This window comes from Scyliorhinus torazame, chromosome 4 (genome assembly GCF_047496885.1).
Source record: "Scyliorhinus torazame isolate Kashiwa2021f chromosome 4, sScyTor2.1, whole genome shotgun sequence".
NCBI classification, from domain to species: Eukaryota; Metazoa; Chordata; class Chondrichthyes; order Carcharhiniformes; family Scyliorhinidae; genus Scyliorhinus; species Scyliorhinus torazame.
Window position 1 is genome coordinate 361,506,858 of NC_092710.1, and position 21,422 is coordinate 361,528,279.

At 52.5% G+C, this 21,422-nt stretch overlaps 1 protein-coding gene across 1 annotated transcript; it reads left to right on the forward strand.

The window, feature by feature from the left end:
* Positions 1–2,506: 2,506 nt before the first annotated feature.
* Positions 2,507–18,824, forward strand: LOC140411765 (uncharacterized). The gene is made up of 4 exons (XM_072500747.1): positions 2,507–2,717; positions 10,455–10,584; positions 13,881–14,055; positions 16,726–18,824. The coding sequence occupies exons 1-4, from the start codon at positions 2,586–2,588 to the stop codon at positions 16,889–16,891; spliced, it is 603 nt and encodes a 200-aa protein (XP_072356848.1). The 5' UTR covers positions 2,507–2,585; the 3' UTR covers positions 16,892–18,824.
* The last annotated feature ends 2,598 nt before the right edge of the window (positions 18,825–21,422 follow it).

The window sequence follows — 21,422 nt, forward strand, 5'->3', positions numbered from 1 at the left end:
AGGAGGCCATTTGGCCCTTTGAGTCTGCACCGGCTCTTGGAAAGAGCACCCTACCCAAACTCAACACCTCCACCCAACACCAAGGGCAATTTGGACATTAAGGGCAATTTATCATTGGCCAATTCACCTAAAACGCACATCTTTGGATTGTGGGAGGAAACCGGAGCACCCGGAGGAAACCCACGCACACACGGGGAGGATGTGCACACTCCGCACAGACAGTGACCCAAGCCGGAATCGAACCTGGGACCATGGAGCTGTGAAGCAATTGTGCTATCCACAATGCTACCGTGCTGCCCTTAAGAACAAATAAATCTACACTATATCATTTTACCGTCATCCATGTACCTATCCAATAGCTGCTTGAAGGTCCCTAATGTTTCCGACTCAACTACTTCCACAGGCAGTGCATTCCATGCCCCCACTACTCTCTGGGTAAAGAACCTACCTCTGATATCCCTCCTATATCTTCCACCTTTCACCTTAAATTTATGTCCCCTTGTAATGGTGTGTTCCACCCGGGGAAAAAGTCTCTGACTGTCTACTCTATCTATTCCCCTGATCATCTTATAAACCTCTATCAAGTCGCCCCTCATCCTTCTCCATTCTAATGAGAAAAGGCCTAGCACTCTCAACCTTTCCTCGTAAGACCTACTCTCCATTCCAGGCAACATCCTGGTAAATCTTCTTTGCACCTTTTCCAGAGCTTCCACATCCTTCCTAAAATGAGGCGACCAAAACTGTACACAGTACTCCAAATGTGGCCTTACCAAAGTTTTGTACAGCTGCATCATCACCTCACGGCTCTTAAATTCAATCCCTCTGTTAATGAACGCGAGCACACCATAGGCCTTCTTCACAGCTCTATCCACTTGAGTGGCAACTTTCAAAGATGTATGAACATAGACCCCAAGATCTCTCTGCTCCTCCACATTGCCAAGAACTCTACCGTTAACCCTATATTCCGCATTCATATTTGTCCTTCCAAAATGGACAACCTCACACTTTTCAGGGTTAAATTCCATCTGCCACTTCTCAGCCCAGCTCTGCATCCTATCTATGTCTCTTTGCAGCCGACAACAGCCCTCCTTACTATCCACAACTCCACCAATCTTCGTATCGTCTGCAAATTTACTGACCCACCCTTCAACTCCCTCATCCAAGTCATTAATGAAAATCACAAACAGCAGAGGACCCAGAACTGATCCCTGCGGTACGCCACTGGTAACTGGGATCCAAGCTGAATATTTGCCATCCACCACCACTCTCTGACTTCTATCGGTTAGCCAATTCGTTATCCAACTGGCCAAATTTCCCACTATCCCATGCCTCCTTACTTTCTGCATAAGCCTACCATGGGGAACTTTATCAAATGCCTTACTAAAATCCATGTACACTACATCCACTGCTTTACCTTCATCCACATGCTTGGTCACCTCCTCAAAGAATTCAATAAGATTTGTAAGGCAAGACCTACCCCTCACAAATCCGTGCTGACTATCCCTAATCAAGCAGTGTCTTTCCAGATGCTCAGAAATCCTATCCTTCAGTACCCTTTCCATTACTTTGCCTACCACCGAAGTAAGACTAACTGGCCTGTAATTCCCAGGGTTATCCCTAGTTCCTTTTTTGAACAGGGGCATGACATTCGCCACTCTCCAATCCCCTGGTATCACCCCTGTTGACAGTGAGGACGAAAAGATCATTGCCAACGGCTCTGCAATTTCATCTCTTGCTTCCCATAGAATCCTTGGATATATCCCGTCAGGCCCGGGGGACTTGTCTATCCTCAAGTTTTTCAAAATGCCCAACACATCTTCCTTCCTGACAAGTATTTCCTCGAGCTTACCAATCTGTTTCACACTGTCCTCTCCAACAATATCGCCCCTCTCATTTGTAAATACAGAAGAAAAATACTCATTCAAGACCTCTCCTATCTCTTCAGACTCAATGCACAATCTCCCGCTACTGTCCTTGATCGGACCTACCCTCGCTCTAGTCATTCTCATATTTCTCACATATGCGTAAAAGGCCTTGGAGTTTTCCTTGATCCTACCCGCCAAAGATTGTTCATGCCCTCTCTTAGCTCTCCTAATCCCTTTCTTCAGTTCCCTCCTGGCTATCTTGTATCCCTCCAATGCCCTGTCTGAACCTTGTTTCCTCAGCCTTACATAAGTCACCCTTTTCCTCTTAACAAGACATTCAACCTCTCTTGTCAACCATGGTTCCCTCACTCGACCATCTCTTCCCTGCCTGACAGGGGCATACATATCAAGGACACGTAGCACCTGTTCCTTGAACAAGTTCCACATTTCAACAGTGCTAACCACTGTGATGCCGTGCCGCAAGTAATTTCTAAATGGTTTCTAAATTCCAGGCTGTGATCAAAACACCAAAAAATATTTCCATAGTTAATCAGCTGGGGCGTTTCTTCAACATCTGATGTTCCCGTAGCTAAACTTTATTCAAAATCATCCACTAAAAACTGTATAAAAATCCCTGAGCTCTCTGCTCAAACTGCAGATCGAGCTGAAGGTGCTGAGGGGCATTCAGTGAATTCACCAGTGACCTGTACCGACACCAAGATGCTGAGAGTCGTCTTAACCGTGTGTGTCCTCTTCTGGAACCAACTCGCTGCACAGGATGCGGTACACGAGATGATCGGGATCTGTGGAGAAAATGACTGCCTGAAACCCGCATTAATCATTGAGGAAAAGGTAAGGATAATTAGAACAAGAATAATCTTCATTATTGTCACAAGTAGGCTTACATTAACACTGCAATGAAGTTACTGTGTAAAGCCCCTAGTCGCCACATTCCGGCGCCTGTTCGGGTCACAGAGGGAGAATTCAGAATGTCCAATTCACCAACAGCACGTCTTTCGGGACTTGTGGGAGGAAACCTGAGCATCCGGTGACCCAAGGCGGGAAATGAACCCAGTTCCCTGGAGCAGTGAAGCAACAGTGCTAACCACTGTGCCAGCGTGCCACTCTTCAGAGTTTACTGCATTCTGTAATGTTCGTACCAGTGGAAATTATTTAATGGCTGTGTTTTTGGGTCGAGTCCCCTTTACTCTCTTTACTGTCAAACATCTGTCTGACTCAGGCAGGGAGGGTTGTCAATGCTGAGTGTGTGAACTGGAATAAACAGTGAAATATCTGCCCCGGGCGGTTCACATTTCCTGTCTAACTCAGGCAGGGGGATCAATGCTGAGTGTGTGAACTGGAATCAATAGTGAAATATCTGCCCCGGGCGGTTCACATTTCCTGTCTGACTCAGGCAGGGAGGCTTGTCAATGCTGAGTGTGTGAACTGGAATAAACAGTGAAATATCTGCCCCGGGCGGTTCACATTTCCTGTCTAACTCAGGCAGGGGGATCAATGCTGAGTGTGTGAACTGGAATAAACAGTGAAATATCTGCCCCGGGCGGTTCACACATCCCGGGACCCGGCACTCACACAGTTAATGGTTTCTAAATTCAAGGCTGGGATCAGGAAAGTATTCTGAGGAGCAGAATCTATCTGTACTTAAGACACGGATTAATCAGGGATAGTCAGCGTGGAAGGTCTTTCTTGACAAATACAGTTGAATTATTTGAGGCGGTGAGCAGGAGTGTTGATGAGGAGAATGCATTTGGAGTGGTCGATATGGGCTTTAGCCAGGCTTTTGATAGGGTCCCTCGTGGCAGACTGATCCAGTCAGGGCCCATGGCACCCAAGGTAAAGAGACACATTGGACCCACAATTGGCAGAGAGGCAGGAAGCTGAGGGTGGTGGAGGGATTATTCTGTGACTGGAAGGGCTGGATTCTGCGGCCCGGGATACCCGGAATGTGTTCCCAATGGGACGGAGAATTGGGGTAATTGGGATTGGTGACAACGGGAACGCGATGCTCTGAGCCCTCAGTGACGGTGAGAACGGGTTCCATGTCGCACGCCAGCGGGAGCATAAATAAATGGGAATGGATGGGAATGACCCCTTTGCTCTGCACTCCCGGGATTCTCTGTCCCCGGGAATCACATCGGAGCGTGTGCCCCATTGGTGAGACCCACCACACCTGGGCCGAGATAGTAGTGACCAACTGAACCCATCCACAGCCCCCCCCCCCCACCCCCCCCCGGATCACACGTCAGCCCTGACCCCTCCCACCGACCACACTGACCCCTCCCCATCCACACCGACACCTCCCCCATCCACACCCACACCGACCCCTCCCCCATCCACACCCACACCGAGCCCTCCCCCACCCACACTGACCCCTCCCCCATCCACACCGACCCCTCCCCATCCACACCGACCCCTCCCCCATCCACACCGACCCCTCCTCCATCCACACCCACACCAACCCCTCCCCCATCCAGACCGACCCCTCCCCATCCACATCCACACCGACACCTCCCCCATCCACACTGACCCCTCCCCCATCCACACCCACACCGACCCCTCCCCCATCCACAGCCCCCCCACCCCCCCCCCCCCCCCCCCGGACCACACGTCAGCCCTGACCCCTCCCTCCCTCCCCACCACAACGCACAGCCCCCCCCCGCCCGCATCAGCCCTGACCCCTCCCACCGACCACACTGACCCCTCCCCCATCCACACCCACACTGACCCCTCCCCCATCCACACCGACACCTCCCCCATCCACACCCACACCGACCCCTCCCCCATCCAGACCGACCCCTCCCCCATCCACACCCACACCGAGCCCTCCCCCATCCAGACCGACCCCTCCCCCATCCACACCGAGCCCTCCCCCATCCACAGCCCCCCCCACCCCCCCCGGATCACACGTCAGCCCTGACCCCTCCCACCGACCACACTGACCCCTCCCCCATCCACACCGACACCGACCCCTCCCCCATCCAGACCCACACCGACCCCTCCCCCATCCACACCCACACCGACCCCTCCCCCATCCAGACCGACCCCTCCCCCATCCACACCGAGCCCTCCCCCATCCACAGCCCCCCCCACCCCCCCCCCCCCCCCGGCCCACACGTCAGCCCTGACCCCTCCCTCCCTCCCCACCACAACGCACAGCCCCCCCCCCCGCATCAGCCCTGACCCCTCCCACCTACCGCACAGCACTGCAGCCCCCAACCCCCTGGTTTGCATCGGGACTGCCCTGACCCACAAGTACAGGGGTGATAGGGACCCACTGTGATAGGGAGACCCCTCCCCACAGAGACCCCTCTGATAAGGAGACCCCTCCCCACAGTGACCCCTCTGATAGGGAGATCCCCCCCCCCCCCGAAGAGATCCCTGTGATAGGGAGACCACCCAACAGAGACCCCGGTGATAGGGAGACCCCCACAGAGACCCCTGTGATAGGGAGACCCCCATAGGGACCCCTGTGAAAGGGAGACCCCCCCTCACAGAGACCCCTGTGATAGAGAGACCCCGACAGAGACCCCTGTGATAGGGAGCCCCCCCCCACAGAGACCCCTGTGATAGATGAACCCCCACAGAGACCCCTGTGACAGGGAGACACCCACAGAGACCCCTGTGATAGGGAGACCCCAACAGATACCCATGTGGTAGGGGGACCATCCCCCACTGAGTCACCTCTGGTAGCCCCCCCCCCGCACAGAGACCTCGGTGATAGGGAGACCCCCCCCCCCCACAGAGACCCCTGTGATAGGGAGACCCCTCCACAGACACCCCTGTAATAGGGAGACCCCCCCCACAGAGACCCCTCTGATGGGCCCCTCCTCTGCACAGAGACCCCTGTGATAGGGAACCCCTCCCCACAGGGACCCCTATAATAGGGGGGCACGAACTGACCCTGTCTGGACTGCTCTGAGCTTCCGGCCAGGGTTGGGTCCATCTTCTGGGGTGGGGTCAGTGTTGGTGTGTGGGGGGGTCTTTTTGTGGGGAGTCACATGTGGAGGGGGTTCCTGCAGTGAGGGGGCCAATCTGGGGGGGCTCGCAAATCACAGGGGTCTCTGTGGGGGGGGGGGGGGGGCCTTACCTATCACAGGGGTCTCTGTGGGGGTCTCCCTGTCACAGGGGTCTCTGTGGGGGGGGTCTCCCTATCACTGGGGTCTCTGTGGGGGGGGGGCTCCCTATCACTGGGGTCTCTGTGGGGGGGGGGGGGCTCCCTATCACAGGGGTCTCTGTGGGGAGGGGTGGCTCCCTATCACAGGGGTCTCTGTGGGGGTCTCCCTGTCACAGGGGTCTCTGTGGGGGGGGGGTCTCCCTAGCACTGGGGTCTCTGTGGGGGTTTCACTATCACAGGGGTCTCTGTGGGGGTCTCACTATCACATCTGTCTGACTCAGGCAGGGAGGCTTGTCAATGCTGAGTGTGTGAACTGGAATCAATAGTGAAATATCTGCCCCGGGCGGTTCACATTTCCTGTCTAACTCAGGCAGGGGGATCGATGCTGAGTGTGTGAACTGGAATCAATAGTGAAATATCTGCCCCGGGCGGTTCACATTTCCTGTCTAACTCAGGCAGGGGGGTCAATGCTGAGTGTGTGAACTGGAATCAATAGTGAAATATCTGCCCCGGGCGGTTCACATTTCCTGTCTAACTCAGGCAGGGGGGTCAATGCTGAGTGTGTGAACTGGAATAAACAGTGAAATATCTGCCCCGGGCGGTTCACATTTCCTGTCTAACTCAGGCAGGGGGGTCAATGCTGGGTGTGTGATCTGGAATCAATAGTGAAATATCTGCCCCGGGCGGTTCACATTTCCTGTCTAACTCAGGCATGGGCGTCAATGCTGAGTGTGTGAACTGGAATCAATAGTGAAATATCTGCCCCGGGCGGTTCACATTTCCTGTCTAACTCAGGCAGGGGGGTCAATGCTGAGTGTGTGAACTGGAATCAATAGTGAAATATCTGCCCCGGGCGGTTCACATTTCCTGTCTAACTCAGGCAGGGGGGTCAATGCTGGGTGTGTGATCTGGAATCAATAGTGAAATATCTGCCCCGGGCGGTTCACATTTCCTGTCTAACTCAGGCAGGGGCGTCAATGCTGAGTGTGTGAACTGGAATCAATAGTGAAATATCTGCCCCGGGCAGTTCACATTTCCTGTCTAACTCAGGCAGGGGGGTCAATGCTGAGTGTGTGAACTGGAATCAATAGTGAAATATCTGCCCCGGGCGGTTCACATTTCCTGTCTAACTCAGGCAGGGGGGTCAATGCTGGGTGTGTGAACTGGAATCAATAGTGAAATATCTGCCCCGGGCGGTTCACATTTCCTGTCTAACTCAGGCAGGGGGATCGATGCTGAGTGTGTGAACTGGAATCAATAGTGAAATATCTGCCCCGGGCGGTTCACGTTTCCTGTCTAACTCAGGCAGGGGGATCAATGCTGAGTGTGTGAACTGGAATCAAAAGTGAAATATCTGCCCCGGGCGGTTCACATTTCCTGTCTAACTCAGGCAGGGGGATCAATGCTGAGTGTGTGAACTGGAATCAATAGTGAAATATCTGCCCCGGGCGGTTCACATTTCCTGTCTAACTCAGGCATGGGGGTCAATGCTGAGTGTGTGAACTGGAATCAATAGTGAAATATCTGCCCCGGGCGGTTCACATTTCCTGTCTAACTCAGGCAGGGGGATCAATGCTGAGTGTGTGATCTGGAATCAATAGTGAAATATCTGCCCCGGGCGGTTCACATTTCCTGTCTAACTCAGGCAGGGGGGGTCAATGCTGAGTGTGTGAACTGGAATCAATAGTGAAATATCTGCCCCGGGCGGTTCACATTTCCTGTCTAACTCAGGCATGGGGGTCAATGCTGAGTGTGTGAACTGGAATCAATAGTGAAATATCTGCCCCGGGCGGTTCACATTTCCTGTCTAACTCAGGCAGGGGGATCAATGCTGAGTGTGTGATCTGGAATCAATAGTGAAATATCTGCCCCGGGCGGTTCACATTTCCTGTCTAACTCAGGCAGGGGGGTCAATGCTGAGTGTGTGAACTGGAATCAATAGTGAAATATCTGCCCCGGGCGGTTCACATTTCCTGTCTAACTCAGGCAGGACGATCAATGCTGAGTGTGTGAACTGGAATCAATAGTGAAATATCTGCCCCGGGCGGTTCACATTTCCTGTCTAACTCAGGCAGGGGGGTCAATGCTGAGTGTGTGAACTGGAATAAACAGTGAAATATCTGCCCCGGGCGGTTCACACATCCTGGGACCCGGCACTCACACAGTTAATGATTTCCAAATTCAAGGCTGGGTTCAGGAAAGTATTCTGAGGGCGGGAACATAAATAAATGGGAATGGATGGGAATAACCCCTTTGCTCTGCGCTCCCGGGATTCTCTGTCCCCGGGAAACACATCGGAGCGTTTGCCCCATTGGTCAGGCCCATCACACCTGGGCTGAGATAGTAGTGACCAACTGAGCCCATCCACAACCCCCCCACCCCCCAGACCACACGTCAGCCCTGACCCCATCCTCCCCACCACACCGCACAGCCCCCCCCCCCACCCCCCCCACCCCCCCCCCATCAGCCCTGACCCCTCCCACCCACAACACAGCACTGCAGCCCCCAACCCCCTGGTTTGCATCGGGACTCTCCTGACCCACACGTAGAGGGGTGACCCAACCCCCCCCCCCACCACCCCCCCCCCCCCCCACCACCACCACCAGCCGCACTCTCCTGCAGAGACCCCTGTGATAGGGAGACCCCCCCACAGAGACCCCTGTGATAGGGAGACCCCCCACAGAGACCCCTGTGATAGGGAGACCCCCCCACAGAGACCCCTGTGAAAGGGAGACCCCCACAGAGACCCCTGTGATAGAGAGACCCCCCCACAGAGACCCTGTGATAGGGAGAATCCCCCAGATACCCCTGTGATCGGGAGAACCCCACAGAGACCCCTGTGACAGGGAGTCCCCTCCCCACAGGGACCCCTGTGATAGGGCGACTCCACCACAGAGACCCCTGTGATAGGGAGTCCTCCAGCACAGAGACCCCTGTGATAGGGGATCCCTCCACACAGGGGCCCCTGTAATAGGGGGGCACTAACTGACCCTGTCTGGACTGCTCTGAGCTTCCGGCCAGGGGTGGGTCCATCTTCTGGGGAGGGGTCTGTATTGGTGTGTGGGGGGGTCTTTGTGTGGGAAGTCGCCTCAGTAGGGGGTTCCTGCAGGAGGGGGGTCGATCTGGGGATTCACTTATCACAGGGATCTCTTTGGGGCTCTCCCTATCACAGGGGTCTGTGTAGGGGGGGGGGTCTCCCTATCACAGGGATCTGTGTGGGGGAGGGGATCTCACTATCACAGGGGATCCTATGGGGGTCTCCCTAACACAGGGGTCTCTGCGTGGGGGTCTCCCTATCACAGGGGTCTCTGTGGGGGTGTCTCCCTATCACAGGGGTCTCTGTGGGGGTGTCTCCCTATCACAGGGGTATCTGTGGGGGTCTCCCTTTCACAGGGATCTGTGTGGGGGAGGGGATCTCACTATCACAGGGGATCCTATGGGGGTCTCCCTAACACAGGGGTCTCTGCGTGGGGGTCTCCCTATCACAGGGGTCTGTGTGGGGGAGGGGATCTCACTATCACAGGGGATCCTATGGGGGTCTCCCTAACACAGGGGTCTCTGCGTGGGGGTCTCCCTATCACAGGGGTCTCTGTGGGGGTGTCTCCCTTTCACAGGGGTCTCTGTGGGGGGTCTCCCTTTCACAGGGGTCTCTGTGACGGGGGGTCTCCCTATCACAGGGGTTCCTATGGGGGTCTCCCTTTCACAGGGGTCTCTGTGACGGGGGGTCTCATTATCACAGGGGTTCCTATGGGGGTCTCCCTATCACAGGGGTCTGTGTAGGGGGGGGGGGTCTCCCTATCACAGGGATCTGTGTGGGGGAGGGGATCTCACTATCACAGGGGATACTATGGGGGTCTCCCTAACACAGGGGTCTCTGCGTGGGGGTCTCCCTATCACAGGGGTCTCTGTGGGGGTGTCTCCCTATCACAGGGGTCTCTGTGGGGGGTCTCCCTTTCACAGGGGTCTCTGTGACGGGGGGTCTCCCTATCACAGGGGTCTCTGTGACGGGGGGTCTCCCTATCACAGGGGTTCCTATGGGGGTCTCCCTTTCACAGGGGTCTCTGTGACGGGGGGTCTCATTATCACAGGGGTTCCTATGGGGGTCTCCCTTTCACAGGGGTCTCTGTGACGGGGGGTTTCCCTATCACAGGGGTCTCTGTGACGGGGGGTCTCATTATCACAGGGGTTCCTATGGGGATCTCCCTTTCACAGGGGTCTCTGTGACGGGGGGTCTCCCTATCACAGGGGTTCCTATGGGGGTCTCCCTTTCACAGGGGTCTCTGTGACGGGGGGTTTCCCTATCACAGGGGTCTCTGTGACGGGGAGTTTCCCTATCACAGGACATGAATACTGCTCCCACACCTGGGAACCGAGGACCGTCCCCTCAACACTGATGTGTTTTGGTGCGAGTTCAGTTGTGTCACATGGTGATGGATTTTATTTTCCTGTTTTAGAATTATCTTGAGGTGCAATTCAAAGAACGCCGGAGGGTTGAAACTGAAGTTGATGCCGTGGATATTAAAAGTGCGCTGGCGATCGGTCTGGAGAAACTATTCAGTTATGCCCGTTGTGGGAATGTTGCAGGTATGTCAGATGTCACATGTCAGATGTCACAAGGCTGGTGTGAACAGGCGGGCTCTCGGATCACCCGAGATTTGAGGTGAGTGCAACACTGCCACAGTGCTGCTCCGCTTCTGATGCATCGTTCGCCACACGTCCTGCCCTCCGTCTCCATGCCCAGCTCGTCTTCATGGGCAGCACCGTGCTGCTGGACCCATGGACACGCCTGTGCCACCGTTTCCCGTTCAGTATTGTGCCAGGGCTGCGAGTACAGGAGTCTCCTTCTCCCCCTCCAGCAGTGACACACACCAGTGTCTATCTGGACAGCTCTGTGCTGTCTGTCCCTTCCAGCAGTGACACACACCAGTGTCTATCTGGACAGCTCTGTGCTGTCTGTCCCTTCCAGCAGTGACACACACCAGTGTCTATCTGGACAGCTCTGTGCTGTCTGTCCCATCCAGCAGTGACACACACCAGTGTCTATCTGGACAGCTCTGTGCTGTCTGTCCCTTCCAGCAGTGACACACACCAGTGTCTATCTGGACAGCTCTGTGCTGTCTCCCCCTTCCAGCAGTGACACACACCAGTGTCTATCTGGACAGCTCTGTGCTGTCTCCCCCTTCCAGCAGTGACACACACCAGTGTCTATCCGGACAGCTCTGTGCTGTCTGTCCCTTCCAGCAGTGACACACACCAGTGTCTATCTGGACAGCTCTGTGCTGTCTGTCCCTTCCAGCAGTGACACACACCAGTGTCTATCTGGACAGCTCTGTGCTGTCTGTCCCTTCCAGCAGAGACACACACCAGTGTCTATCCGGACAGCTCTGTGCTGTCTGTCCCTTCCAGCAGTGACACACACCAGTGTCTATCTGGACAGCTCTGTGCTGTCTGTCCCTTCCAGCAGCGACACACACCAGTGTCTATCTGGACAGCTCTGTGCTGTCTGTCCCTTCCAGCAGTGACACACACCAGTGTCTATCTGGACAGCTCTGTGCTGTCTCCCCCTTCCAGCAGTGACACACACCAGTGTCTATCTGGACAGCTCTGTGCTCTCTCCCCCTTCCAGCAGTGACACACACCAGTGTCTATCTGGACAGCTCTGTGCTGTCTGTCCCTTCCAGCAGCGACACACACCAGTGTCTATCTGGACAGCTCTGTGCTCTCTCCCCCTTCCAGCAGTGACACACACCAGTGTCTATCTGGACAGCTCTGTGCTGTCTCCCTTCCAGCAGTGACACACACCAGTGTCTATCTGGACAGCTCTGTGCTGTCTGTCCCCTCCAGCAGTGACACACACCAGTGTCTATCTGGACAGCTCTGTGCTGTCTGTCCCTTCCAGCAGTGACACACACCAGTGTCTATCTGGACAGCTCTGTGCTGTCTGTCCCTTCCAGCAGTGACACACACCAGTGTCTATCTGGACAGCTCTGTGCTGTCTGTCACTTCCAGCAGTGACACACACCAGTGTCTATCTGGACAGCTCTGTGCTGTCTGTCCCTTCCAGCAGTGACACACACCAGTGTCTATCTGGACAGCTCTGTGCTGTCTGTCCCTTCCAGCAGTGACACACACCAGTGTCTATCTGGACAGCTCTGTGCTGTCTGTCCCTTCCAGCAGTGACACACACCAGTGTCTATCTGGACAGCTCTGTGCTGTCTGTCCCTTCCAGCAGTGACACACACCAGTCTCTATCTGGACAGCTCTGTGCTGTCTCCCCCTTCCAGCAGTGACACACACCAGTCTCTATCTGGACAGCTCTGTGCTGTCAGTCCCTTCCAGCAGTGACACACACCAGTGTCTATCTGGACAGCTCCGTGCTGTCTCCCCCTTCCAGCAGTGACACACACCAGTGTCTATCTGGACAGCTCTGTGCTTCCTGTCCCTTCCAGCAGTGACACACACCAGTGTCTATCTGGACAGCTCTGTGACACTCAGCAGCCACCACAATAAAGGTACAAAGGTTGACGAGGGGAGGAGTGTGAGGTGCGTTCTGGGGTCATGGGGGGGCGGTGTCCTGATGGCTTGACAAAGATGAGAGGGGCATTGTCGAAGGAGGGTTGTGCAAAGGGTGTGGGGGGGTGTAAGGGCTCGTGTCGGCAAAGGGGTTTGTGGGGGTGGTAGGGCCCGGGGGGCAGGGAGGGTGATGAGGAGGGGTAGGGCCCGGGGGGCAGGGAGGGTGGTGAGGAGGGGTAGGGCCCGGGGGGCAGGGAGGGTGGTGAGGAGGGGTAGGGCTCGGGGGGGGGCATGGAGGGTGGTGAGGAGGGGTAGGGCTCGGGGGGGCAGGGAGGGGGTGAGGAGGGGTAGAGCTCGGGGGGGCAGGGAGAGGGGTGAGGAGGGGTAGAGCTCGGGGGGGCAGGGAGGGGGGTGAGGAGGGGTAGAGCTCGGGGGGCAGGGAGGGGGGTGAGGAGGGGTAGAGCTCGGGGGGCAGGGAGGGGGGTGAGGAGGGGTAGGTCCCTGGTGGGCATGGAGGAGGGTGTGGGGGGTAGGTCTCGGGAGGGGGGCAGGGAGGGGGTAGATTGAGGAACAGACTGTCCCTCGAGGCTGTGACACTTTCCCAGTTGGGTGTTAACATGCTGCACAGTCTGGTGAAGGGAGGGGGCTGCACAGAGTGATATGAGTGAGCGGGACGGACATTTCAATATGGTGTCGGTGTGGTGATGTGCATCACTGTAAATACACAAGGGGTTAATGTGAACACACTGCAACTAAATAAACACTAGAGGGAGCACCAGAGGCATCATGACGCACAGACACTCAACCAATAGGTCAGTAAGATAGGACACGACCAATGGGCAGTCAAGACACCCAGAGGTGGCACTACCACAAGGGGGCTACCCATATAAAAGGACAGGGCACACAGGCTCTCTCTCTTTCCACAGGCGACACTCAGAGAGACAGGGGCAGATCAGGAAGCATCACACTCACCGCATGGCTGAGAGCAGACTGGTTAGTTAGACTGAGCTACTACAGCAAGATCAGCAGGAGAGTCGAACTCAAGTAGGAGAATTGTTAACTGTTCAATGAATGTGTTAAACCATCTCCAAGTCTGAACCTTCCTTTGTCGGAGCAGACATCAAGGAGGCAGCTTATGCTACATGAAGAAGCAGAACACAACAGTCGGCACTCACACTGCGAGTGGGACCATGCTGGTCACATGCTGCTCTCCATCCTGGCAACTTGGTCATTTGCATATTCCCTTAAAGTGATATCACAACATTTTCCACATCTCACCAAAGTGACCCTGCCCCCTGACCTGTAACCTCTGACTATCTATCAGCTGATCACCCAGTTAAATGCTGTAACAGTGTCTCTGTCCACAGGTACTATTGTTCCTGTCTCTGCACCTTGGGGAGTTTTTGGATACTTGAAAAATGGCAAAATACAGCAGAAATTCCGAGTATTTCTTGTGATAGTTCCTCAAGTCACCAACCCGCCTCAACCAACAGATCCAACAGTTGAAATAGTAACAGCCCCTCCTGTTTGGTACTATGGCAGGTGAGTTTAGTGACTGATATATTGTGATTGGTGTTTCTTTCTGTCAGCTCTTGTATCAACATCAGCCCGGGGAGCAATTCTCCCACTTTGAGACTAAGTGTTATGGTGTGGGCAGGAACGTGGGCAGGAATGCGGGCAGGAACATGGGGGCAGGAACATGAACAGGAGCGTGGGCAGGAACTGGGGCAGGAATGTGGGCAGGAACTGGGGCAGGAGTGTGGGCAGGAGCGTGGGCACAAATTTGGGCAGGTACTGGGGCAGGAACATGGGCAGGAACTGGGGCAGGAACGTGGGCAGGAACTGGGGCAGGAATGTGGGCAGGAACTGGGGCAGGAACGTGGGCAGGAACTGGGGCAGGAATGTGGGCACAAACTTAATCCCAGAGCTGAAGGGTTTGGACTACGAGGAGAGGTTGAGTAGACTGGGACTGTACTCGTTGGAATTTAGAAGGATGAGGGGGGATCTTATAGAAACATATAAGATTATGAAGGGAATAGATAGGATAGATGCGGGCAGGTTGTTTCCACTGGCGGGTGAAAGCAGAACTAGGGGGCATAGCCTCAAAATAAGGGGAAGTAGATTTAGGACTGAGTTTAGGAGGAACTTCTTCACCCAAAGGGTTGTGAATCTATGGAATTCCTTGCCCAGTGAAGCAGTTGAGGCTCCTTCATTAAATGTTTTTAAGATGAAGATAGATAGTTTTTTGAAGAATAAAGGGATTAAGGGTTCTGGTGTTCGGGCCGGAAAGTGGAGCTGAGTCCACAAAAGATCAGCCATGATCTCATTGAATGGTGGAGCAGGCTCAAGGGGCCAGATGGCCGACTCCTGCTCCTAGTTCTTATGTTCTTATGAATGTGGACAGGAATGTGGGCAGGAATTTGGTCAGGAATGTGGGCAGGAACACGGGCATGTATGTGGGCAGGAATGTGGGGAGGAATGTGGGCAGGTACATGGGCAGGAATGTGGGCAGGAATGTGGGCAGGAACGTGGGCAGGAATGAGGGCAGGAATGTGAGCAGGAACGTGGGCAGGAATGTGTGCAAGAATGTGGGCAGGAGCGTGGGCAGGAACGTGGCCGCTTGCCGGAAAACACTCCGAATCTTCCCACCCATCATTAATTATTCCCCTGGGTGTTTTCCGCTGTTTTCAGCAGTGGGTGAGGCCTGGATGGTGTGTAGTCCGCCCTCCTGCCCGGGTGTTATATTGAAAAGATGCCCAACAACACTGAGCCATGTTGACAAAAGAAGGTGGACCTCCTGAAAATGCAGATCGATTTCCAGCAACATTGGTCACCCAGAAACAGGACAGCAGGAGGACCCCCTCCAGAACACATAATACAGAAGATCCATGGTCCCAATCTCCCCCAACCCACTGCTGTGGTGCTCCAGGGTCCAGGGTTGTGGGCGCTCTCCATCCTCAACTCTGTGGGCAGCGCCACGCATCCTGATTTTGGCACACTACATTGTGAAGAATGTTTCTCACACTGGCGTTTTTCCCGCCGGAATGGCAGGGAATCTATCCTGGGGGGGGGCACCCCGAGGTCCCTCTGCTACTGCACTCTCTTTAGAACTGAGCCATTAAGTCTGGATAGGCTCTCTCCACCCTTTCTGTAAAATGCATCACCTCACATTTCTCTGTGTTAAACTCTATCTGCCACTTGTCTGCCCATTTGGCCAGCTTCTCGATGATCTTACCCCAGCTGTGGACTAACTCAGTCTTCTTCAAACTTCTTCAAACTCCGGGGATCCATTTATACCAACCGGCCGACCTTCGGGACCCAACCCGGCCGACCTTCGGGACCCAACCCGGCCGACCTTCGGGACCCAACCCGGCCGACCTTCGTGACCCACGTCGGCCGAGCTTCGTGACCCACGTCGGCCGAGCTTCGTGACCCACGTCGGCCGAGCTTCGGGACCCACGTCGGCCGAGCTTCGTGACCCACGTCGGCCGACCTTTGTGACCCACGCCGGCCAAACTTCGCGAGCCACCATTTTCTCTTACCTTGTTTGCTGCTGATAAAAATGGAGGAAATGGTTTCTGGTCCCTTTGGCCCTCGTACGCGCTTCTCCAATGGAACCTGTTGGGTGAAGGCGAAGCTTTCGGGTGTGGGAAAGTCTGGAGTCTCCATCGGTCCAAAGTTCCGCTTTTGTCCTGTAACATTTTATAAAGTAAACCGCCCCAAAATTCTAAAAATAAATAAAAATAAAATGAATAAAATAAATTCCCCCCCCCCGAACTTGTAAAACAAAAAGCTGTGACCGTTAAAAAAAAAGTGGGCGCACTGCGCCTGCGCGTCCGATCATCGGTGCGGGTGATAGTTTAGCGCCTGCGCGCCGACGATCTGACACACATATTACCGCTTTTTTTACACGTTCGCAGCCATTTTGACGGCCGCTTGCAGCCACCGTTATTAACAGCCGGCTGCCGCGGCTGTTGCGCGCAGATTTGCCCGATCGGGAAAGCCGCAATGGACGGCCCTCCTGACACCCGCCCGCGACCCACCCACGGGTCGCGTCCCCGAGTTTGACAATGCCTGGAATAACTGACTGGCGGAGGCGACTCAATGGGCTGAATGGTCAACTCCTGTCCCTGTTGTCCTGGCAACCGACTTTCCAAACAGGTCTTGTCAGGAGGGTAAAAATTAAATCCTCTGTTCTTAATTCTGTTGCAGGGGTTTTGACACGAAAGTTGATGAACAGCAAATGGAAGAACGCCTGTTTCAACTAATGAAGGACCTGGAACAGGACAACCAATCCTTCGATAGCACATATTTCATCATGGATATTTTTACCAAGCAAGGGCTAACGGGAATGGGTTTTGAAAAGACAGGAGAATGAAGGTTTTCTGGAAGGTTCTGTTGCAAGTCTGAACATCAAACAGTGAGATATGCTTCACTCTATTCTGAACCTGTTTAACTTTCCATTGGGTTTAATCTGGAATACTGAGCATAGTTTTAATCTCCTTACCTCAAGACGGTTATATTTGAGGGAACGCAATGTCTGTTCATCAGACAGGTTACGTAGATGTGTCAATATTGGCATTTTGGACAATTCCACCAATGTCCATCTCCAAATCCCTGTGACCCTGTTTAGAAATATTGCCCTCTACTGGCAGTTAGTAATTATGACTCCCACACACACACTGCAGCATTTATTCTAGATTCAAAATTATTCAGCGACATTAACAGTGAACATTGCTTCCTCATTTCCATCCACTGTCCCATTGATTATTTAGCTCAATGATTCTAAACAATGCTCTTTTCTCGATGTCCAGTTTCTCCCCACATTGTCCGGTCATCTTGGTTCTCACCTGGGGCTGGGCCGTTTTGTCTGCCTCAAAATTAAATAAAAACAGAGACTCTTCAATCCGCTCCACCATTCAGGAAGATCATGGCTGATCTTCGACCTGAACTCCACCTTCCCACACTGTCCCTCGAGTGTGTAATCTGTCTGATAAACAGGGAATGCACTCCCACTAAACTCGGTTCATCCACCCTTAACTAAGGAGCCCAAACATCACCACATCATATTCCACCTGCCATGTTCTTAACCACTCACTTAACCAACCAAATGTGGAGCAAACACGTGATCGTCCACCCACACGTTAACCGTACATGTGACTCCAGCCCTGATATGTTTGACTGTCTCTGAGTCCCGCCTGCTCTATTTCCCGTTAATATTATTTATAATTGGGTCTCCCTTCAACGTCTGAAATTCATTGCTGAACACGTCGCCACACTGCACAGATACAGGGCAAAACTCAATTGTACCGGGTGGTGGGCCCTCTATTGGGGAACGGAGATTAATCACTGCACTAATTTGCTTTTTCTGTAATCTTGCTTTCAATGAATTGTGAGACTGAGACTGAGATGGTCCTAGTGTCAGATATAGTTCCAGAATTTTCTATCTTCACACAGCCATGGAATATATTCATATTTATCCATCAGACTGACCAGAATGTTTCAAGTTGATGTGAAAAGAGTTGGGATTTGTGACAGAGCACAGAGTATTGAAGCTGTTAAATGTGAAATCATGGAGTGATCAGATGTGGGACTGTTCCTGGGCTCTCTCACTCGGAGTTAGTTCCAGGTGGAATTATTTAATTACAAGGGAATGTTTAAACTGTAAAGAGACAGTGTGTTCACCATTTGTAAAATAATGAGATTTTCATCACATCATCGGGAAGATTTTGCTTCAATGTTTGAATAGTTCTGTGTCCTGTGCTCTGAAATATAATGGGAATGGACCAGAGAACAGACTGTGTGGAATAGACACTGGACACTGTAGGAAGAACACGTCACTCACTGGAGAAACCTGCTAATGGAGACCACACCCTGTGTGGGCAGTAAAATATTCCCTTTTCCTGCCAGTCCTGAGAATCAAACACTGGACATTGTGGTGGGGATGTTTAAAAAGGTTGTTTCTCAATCCGGTTTGGTCTGACTCAGATCAGTCCAAGTTCAGGAAACAGATGGGCCCAGGTCACGAAAGTGAAAGTGGGAGTTTTGTGACCCAGGTGTGAAGCAGCTTAAAACTGGTCCTTAAACCAGAGAAAGAATCCCAATCTAGAATTAGAATCCAGAGACTGAAGGTGGAATAAAGTTTCCATTCCGATCTCCTCAAACCCACACTGGGAGCTGACTTTGGGAATATCGACAGACTGAATCTGTGACTGAGAAAATGATCGATTCAGATCTGACTCCCGTTAACAGGTGACCCATTCACAGGTTTGTTCTGGTGCAGTAAATAATCCATCGTCTTCTAGTCTTTGTTTGTCTTTTGTTTTTCAAACTGCTGGGAATGGATTCTCACTGTGAAATAAAGAGGGTGATGCATTTACACATTTGGTCTCGTGTTAGATTCTTCCTCACAAATAAATCTGGGTCACTGATCACATCGCTACTTTCATACCAGATAAACTCTGCACATTTCAGTGAAATGATTCTGTTAAGATGTTGAGGTGTAAAGTTAAAGAATGAGAAAGAATGAAGAGACGGAGAGTAATTTATTGGGAGATGTGACACTTGGAGAGCGAGCTCCATATTGGTCAGGTGACAGCTCACACCGCGTGCAGTCCGACACTTCAATCTGTCACACTCCACTCTGAGCAGTCTTTCTAACTCTGTCAATGGGATATCACTGGAGAGATAGAGGCCAACACACAACAATTCATGGATCAATCATCGACCTGGTGTTGGGAATTTCTTCCCAGTTTGGAAAATCTCCCCAATCTGGGTGGGGCGGGGAGGAATTTAATTTGGGATCTGGTTCATAGAATCCCAACATAGAAACAGACAGAGATACAGGAGGAGGCCATTCGGCCCTTCGAGCCTGCTCCGCTAATCATTGTGATCATGGCTGATCATCAAGTTCAATACCCTGATCCCGCCTTCCCCCATATCCCTCGAGCCCTTTCGCCCCGAGAGCAAATCTAATTCCTTCTTCAAATTACAATGTGTTGGCCTGAACTACTTTCTGTGGGAGTGAATTCCACAGATTCACCGCTCTCTGGGTGAAGAAATCTCTCCTCACCTCAGTCCTAAAGGTTTACCCCTTATCCTCAAACTATGATCCCTAGTTCTGGACTCCCCCACCACCGGGAACGTTCTTTCTGAATCTGTCTAATCCTGGTAGAATTGTGTAAGTTTCTATGAGACCCCCTCATTCTCTAAACTCCAATGAATATAATCCTAACCGACTCAGTCTCTCCTCATATGACAGTCCCGCCATCCCAGGAATCAGCCTGGTTAACCTTCGCTGCTCTTCCTCCATAGCAAGAACATCCTTCCTCAGATCAGGACACCAAAACTGCCCACAATACTCCAGGTGTGGCCTCACCAATGCCCGATACAATTGCAGTAAAACATCTCTATTCCTAGACTCCAATCCTATCGCTATGAAGGCCAACATACCATTTGCCTTTTTTACTGCCTGCTGTACCTGCGCGCTTACTTTCAGCGACTGATGCACGAGGACAGCAAGGTCTCGCTGAGTATCCGCCTCTCTCAATTTAATAATAATCTGCCTTCCTATTTTTGCTCCCGAAGCGGATAATCTCACATTTATCCACATTATACTGCATCTGCCAGGCATGTGGCCACTCACTCAGCCTGTCCAAATCCCAGCTGAAGTATCTCTGGATCCTCCTCACAGCTCACTCTCACCCCCCTGTAACTAATTATCAGCTGTAAATGTTGAGATAAAACATTTCTTTCTCTTGTCCGAATCATTAATATATAATGTGAACAGTTGGGGTCTGAGCACAGATCCCTGCGATACCCCACTAGTCACTGCCTGACAATCAGAAAAAGACCCATTTGTTCCAACTTTTTGCTTCCTGTCTGCTGACCAGCTTTCTATCCATCTCAAGGCACTACCCATAATCCCATGGGCGTTAACTATACATAGTAATCTGCTTTGTGAAACATTGTAGAAAGTCTTCTGAAAATCTAAATAAACCACACCCACCAGTTCTCCCAGGTCAACCCTTCTCATTACGTCCTCAAAGAATTCTGGTAGATTTGTCAAGCCTGATTTCCCTTTTGTAAATCCAAGCTGACTTTGTCTGATTACACCTCTGCTTTCCAAATGCTGTGCTATGAAATCCTTGATAATGGACTCCAGCAACTTCCCTACTGTAATGATAATAATAATAATCTTTATTGTCACAAATAGGCTTACATTAACACTGCAATGAAGTTACTGTGAAAAGCCCCTAGTCCCCACACTCCGGCGCTATTCAAAACGGGAGGTAGAGAGAAAACAGGGAATTATAGATCAGTGAGTTTCAGATTTCTGGACCATTGGGATCTCTTCTGGGGCGGGTGGGTCCTACAAGAAGGACGGGTTACATCTAAACTCAGGAGGCACCAATATCCTGGCTGGGAGGTTTGCTAGTGTCACTCGGGAGGGGTTAAACTAATAGTCACCCGAGGAAGGAGCAGTGCTCCGAAAGCTAGTGATTTGAAACAAACCTGTTGGAATTTAACCTTGTGCTGTAAGACTTCTTCCTGTGCTCACTCCAGTCCAACGCCGGTATCTCCACATCATTTAAACTAATATGGCAGGGGGAGGGAACCAGAGCGTGAGCTTAGAAGGTGCCAGAACTGAAGGGGAAATAGAGAACAAAACTAATAGAACATCACCCTCAGGCAGAGCAGAAAAGGTGACGAGTGTGAGACGGGAGGTGGTCAATGCAGGACTGAGGGTGTTGGACCTAAATGCGCGCAGTATACGGAACATGGTAAATGAGCTTGGTGCACATATTGAAATTGGCCGGTACGATGTTGTGGGCGTCACAGAGACGTGGCTGCAAGGGGATCAGGGCTGGGATCTAAATATCCAAGGATATGTGTCCTATCGAAAGGAC